Genomic DNA, 5789 nt, shown 5'->3' with positions numbered 1-5789 from the left:
AGCAACCAAACAGCAAATCAGTCAGGCATTAAGTAGAGGGCTAAGCTGCCACCAAATGGTGCTCGTTAGGTTGAAAGACCAGGGATCCAGCAGGCTAGGCAAGTCTGCTGGACATATAGAAATCTAGGACCAAAATGGTTGAAAATGTTAAGTGACATTGGTTAAGCATATTATGTGTATTTTGTTTATTCCTTTTAGTTTAAATGTTAAGTTGCTACAGAAAGCCTCCCATTTCCCTGCTGCTGGACAAGGCTTGAGCAGCAAAATCCCTGGTTCATCACACAGCATTCTTGCTCCACCAGTTGTTTTTTTTTTGTTTTGTTTTTTTAAGGTAAAGACCAATGTGGCCAAAACATGGTTTGCCACACTTTAGGATCAAGAATCTTGTCCAGGCCTCCTGTCACCAAAACCAGATCTTACTCAGGCAGCAAGTTCAGCAACAAGACATCAGCATGTGAGAACTGCAAATGGTATGTAAGTCTGATCAAGACAATTAACCCCAACTGCTCCAGTGAATATGTTCAGAGTGTCACACATACACACCCACCCACACCCACACACACACACACACACACACACAAAGTGGCAGTCAGACAAACTGATACGCTGAGATTAGTTCAAACCCACTTGCACAGAGAGCAAGCAAGTGGTGGGGATGGCATGACCTGTTCCTAGTGAATATGTGATGACAGCATCAAACTGAAACACAAATCTCTGAATCATCACAAATAACACAGGACCCCTGAAAAACATCAGGACTGACACTAATGTGGTATGAGTGCTGAGCTGGGTGGAGGGACTGCACAGTATAACTACCAACAGAACAAGCAGAACAAGGCCTGCTAGCACTGACTTCAGCAGCCATCACAGGAAAACCTGCAGTCTCAAAATGTGCCGACAAAACAGGCTTTTGTGTAGTTTAATGAAAAGTTTTGTGGGGTATGTGCTTAAGAATGTCTAATATTGTTCCAACTCAATAAAATGAATTTAAAAGCCACTAATAATAGCTCATAGAAAAATGATGATTCACAACCTTCCAGTTATGCAAAGGTAAACGTAAAAAATTAATGACACACCTCTGGGCAGATTTGCAATGAGGCATCAGGCATACTCAGTCTGCGTACAAATCCACTTCCACTCGTGAAGAAGCGCTCAGCGCCACTGCCCCAGGTGCCACTGATGGGACGTCCTGTGTTGTAGAACATGAAAGTGTCGCTGCCAGACGTAGCTGTCAAACAGGTCTTGTAGCAATAAGTCTTTGTTAATGAGCCATTTCCACGCACTTCAATGTAATGAGGCTCCACTTTGAGGTCTCTCCGTAGCACTACATTGTTATTGGGTTGAGACCCAGCGCCACCACTGCCTCCTCCACCTCCACTTACGCTGCTGTTCCCACCATCTGGTGGGGCCTTCTGCGACACACAGCAGGGGGAGCAGGATCCAGGCTGCGTGCAGTAGGCATGACAGCGTACGATGGCCAGAACCACCACAGTGACCAAGAAAACAAAGGTGGTGGCGCTCAAAGCCACAATCAGGTAGAGAGTAACGTTGGAGAAAAGCAATGTGCTGTGAGGTCGGATGATCCTCTTGGGATCAGGAGTGAGCTTGGGCGGCACCTCCATGACTGCCACATTGACGGTGGCGGTGGAGGAGAGGGCAGGTTGGCCATGGTCTTTCACCAGGACAGTCAGAGTGAAAGAGGTGGAGTTGTCTTCCAGGACCCTCCGTGTGGTTCTGATCTCCCCTGTGTGCTCATGCACCTTGAACAGGTCCAGGTCGGTGGCCGTCTCCAGCATATAGATCAGCCAGGCGTTCGGACCAGCATCTGCATCATATGCCACCACTTTGGTCACCAAGGCACCAGGCTCTGCGTTCTTTAGTACCGTCTCTATGGAGCGCGTGCCGTTGCCTGGAGGGTTGACTATCTGTGGCACATGGTCATTCTGATCCATTATGTAGATGTAGACGGTGGCGACGCGGCTGAGCGGAGGAATGCCCCCATCTTGGGCTTTGACCTGGAAGTGAAACTCTCTCAGTGACTCATAGTCAAAGGCTCGCAGGGCATAAGCCTCCCCTGTATCGGCCTTCACAGACACATAAGAGGTGACAGGGATGCCATGGTTGTTGTCATTGAGCACTGTGTAGGTGATGCGTGCGTTCTCTTTGATGTCTGCGTCTTGCGCTTTCACAGTACACAAAGAGGCCCCCGGGGCATTGTTCTCAGCCACGTAGACAGTGTATGAAGTCTGTTCAAAACGCGGTGGGTTGTCGTTGACATCAGCCACATCCACTTGTATGGTTTTCTGAGAAGAAAGAGGTGGGTCTCCTCCGTCAGTGGCACTGAGCGTGACATTGTAGGCAGCGGTGGTCTCACGGTCCAGGAAGGCTGAGGTAACCAGAGTGTAGTAATTTCTGAATGACTTGATCTTAAAAGGAAGGCCTGCAGGGATCTCCAAGCTCACCTGCTTGTTAGGGCCGGAGTCCCGATCAGTCACACTAATGAGGGCCACGACCGTGTCAGCACGGGCATCCTCCCTCACAGGGCTTGATAGGGAGGACAACACTATTTCAGGGACATTGTCATTAACATCCACCACCTCCACCACCACCTTACAGTGTGCTGCCACAGCTCCAGGGCCCTTGTCCATAGCCTGGATGTACATTTCATAGGAATTAGTCTCTTCATAGTCAACATTGCTTCTCACTCTTATTTCTCCTGTGTTAGTGTCCATGCTGAACATCTGCCTCACTCTCTCTGGAGTGTAGCTGCTGAAAGAGTAATAAACCTCCCCATTTGTGCCCTCATCCAAGTCAGTTGCATTCAACTTAATTACCAGGGTGTCTTTGGAGGAATTTTCCAGCAGTTTCACTTTGTACACTGAGCTGTCAAACAAGGGGACATTGTCATTTGAGTCCAGGACACGCACGTTGATTGTAGCTGTGCCCGTTTTCTCTGGTGTGCCACCATCCACAGCACTTAAAATTAATTGGTGGTAAGGCGTCTGTTCGCGATCAAGGGGCTTTTTGAGCACAAGCTCGATGTGCTTTGAATTGAGGGAGGGTTTATTAGAAACCAGGGCGAAGTGCTCGTTTGTGCTAAGCTGATACATGCGTACTGAATTGGACCCCAAGTCTGGATCCTGAGCGTTTTCAATTGGGTAACGAGACCCTGGTAAAGCCGATTCTGTGATTTCCAGTTGATACTCGTCTCTGGGGAACTGCGGCGCATTATCATTGGCATCCTGGATCTCCACCTCGACATGGTGCAACTCAGTGGGGTTTTCGACCAGCACCTCCAGATTAATAAGGCAGGTGCTGGTCAAATCACACAGGTTCTCCCTGTCGATCCTTTCATTGACAAATAATTTCCCATTTTTGGGGTTGACAATCACATAGCGTTTACCGCTGTTGGAGGTTACCTTAATTTTTCGGGTGGCGAGCTTTCGAATATCCAGTCCCAGGTCCTGCGCCAGATCTCCAACCAGTGCTCCATTTTCTAATTCTTCCGGAATGGTGTATCGCAACTGTCCAAATGAAAGGCCACAAAATAAGAAAAATATCACAAAATAAAAAGGCACATTATTCCCTGTCCAGTTGCATATCCCCGCCACAGCCATTGCAAGCTCATAGGATCCGCAGACGGATTAAACGCAGCTTTCCGCCTTTTTTGCTTGCAGTATCTTGCATCCCACCACCTCATTAAAGTGGGCTAATTGGTTTCCCAGTAGGTGAGACAGGAGCGGCTCATCCATTGCGTTACCCGTCTGAGGTGAATCCTCTCCAGCGGACCCATATTTCCTTTGTCCGTGATGCGCTTTTTTGTCTCCACTGCGCGCTGCTGACGGGTGTGTTTCCCTGCCGCTGGAGCCGTGAGATGCGTCAAGACAGCTACAAAGACCTACATTAATACCGGGAAAGGAAGATCATTTCCTTCAAAATAAAACAGTCAAACGTCTCTCATTCAGTTCATTATTGAAGCTGTGTGCAAGTTGGGAGAAAAAGTGAACCACTTTGCGCGGTGAGGGGGAGAGCTCTCTCTTGGAGAGGATGCTGATAGCCCTCTGTATGAATTTAATTATCCGAAACAAAAAGCGAGACTCGCATTTTGCCAGTAGGCTCATCGTTTAAACTCATAGCTGTATTACTGCTGAGTTGCTCATTCAAATTGAGTCAGTCAAGATTCCTCCAAGTTGCCTAAATGGCAATGAATAATGCATGAAAAGGGCATCTTAAAAGATAATAATTGTGTTTTCATGTTTGCTACCACAGACCCCCTTTTAAGCAGTCTTTGTTATATTGCTTTGTATTATTCAAAATGTTGCAACGTACAGAATGTTCCTCAGTATGAGTTTTATTTTTTAAATTAATGACCGGAAATCTTGTTCTAAATCCAGCTACCTTGACACCATGGAGCGGCGCATCCCACCCTAGCGCGCTCTCAAACTCCAGTTCTCTTTTCCACAGTGGCGCATCTCCCCCTCCTCCCTCCCCACCCATTTCTCCCCTCTCCATCCCTCCATTGCGATGTCGGTGTAGGGTCTGAGAGCTAATAGACGACCATCACACTCCAACACCTCAAGAATAAAGGATGGCGACCAGAGGAAACGCTTACACATGTATTTTTGAATTACTGTCACCATGCCATACGTTTAGCATTGTAACAGATATGCAGCACATGCAGAAATGTGATTGCAAAGCCGAACTGGTGAACTGTTGAAATGGAGACTAAGCAACCTGAACATGTGGCTAAAATTAAATGCATCCTCAGTTAATGTATGTGGATTCGCTGTTGCCCATAACCATATTTAATTCCTGATTAATCTGCAGAGATTTCACCCTCCAAAAATGGAAAATAAAAAACGCAAGCCAAATGTTGTCACCAGCATCTTTAACAAAGGCACATGTGAGGGGACTGGGTTATGTTTGTCCTCCTTTGTCTGAGCTGGAGTCGTAAGGATGCTTAATTCGCCAGTAGCGATTCTGCGGCGCATCCTAACGCATAGCAACCATTTGGGAAAGGCGCAGCAGAATGAAAGCATTGCACTGACAATCACAACCTTCCCTACACAGGGATCACTGTCACTGATAGACCTCAGACTGTCAGGTCACATAATCGTATCAGAGATGCCCGTGGTGGACCCAATAATGCAGACGTCTCGTTCTCTTTCGACTGCACATATAGAAAGCTGATATGTGGCTATATATAAACACATTCTACATAGCGTTGCACGAGTGTCAGTAATATGTCGGGAAGGCAAGTCTTATAGCACGCTTATTCCTCCCTCAGTGTAACAGAAAATAATCTTAAATAGACGACCATTAATTAACAGAGTTAGCTATAAATTGTGCAAGAATACCTTTCTTATAGATACAGACAGTAAAATTAGTATCTTTCATCCTTATTTTTTCCCATCATCTCAGCTCAAATTTTCAAATAACTTCAGTGTATTTTTCTCGCACATTTTCAGTAGCTAAGCTTCCAGGAGCAGCTTTCCATACAGTCCCACCCGAAACAAAAGAAACACTTAAGTATATTTGGGATGCAAACCATTTTATAATCAAGTGCTTCCACACAGATGTGGTCTCCAAGATGATTAGCATACAGTCATGCTTAGGGGTATGTGCAAAATTGCTGGGTAGACCAGGTTGCCAGTTATTTTAGTTACCATGCCTTAAAGGAATCCCCCCTCAATCCCACCCCCACCCCATCGAAGTTCCTGCAGGAATCAGGTTCTTCCTTTCCAAATGTCACATTAACTACCAGTGGTCCCCACACTGCTACAGGTACG

At 46.5% G+C, this 5789-nt stretch overlaps 1 protein-coding gene across 1 annotated transcript in view; it reads right to left on the bottom strand.

Annotated features, from left to right (window-relative positions):
* LOC115371361 (protocadherin alpha-C2-like) overlaps window positions 1-3850 on the bottom strand; it is a 23422-nt gene extending 19572 nt beyond the window's left edge. The window contains exon 1 of the mRNA XM_030068694.1: window positions 1077-3850. Coding sequence (XP_029924554.1) covers window positions 1077-3617 — 2541 coding nt within the window. The 5' untranslated portion in view covers window positions 3618-3850. The remainder of the gene's footprint in view (window positions 1-1076) is intronic.
* Between the last annotated feature and the right edge of the window lie 1939 nt (window positions 3851-5789).

This window comes from Myripristis murdjan, chromosome 14 (assembly GCF_902150065.1).
Source record: "Myripristis murdjan chromosome 14, fMyrMur1.1, whole genome shotgun sequence".
NCBI lineage: Eukaryota > Metazoa > Chordata > Actinopteri > Holocentriformes > Holocentridae > Myripristis > Myripristis murdjan.
This window is presented reverse-complemented; position numbering and strand designations above follow the sequence as displayed.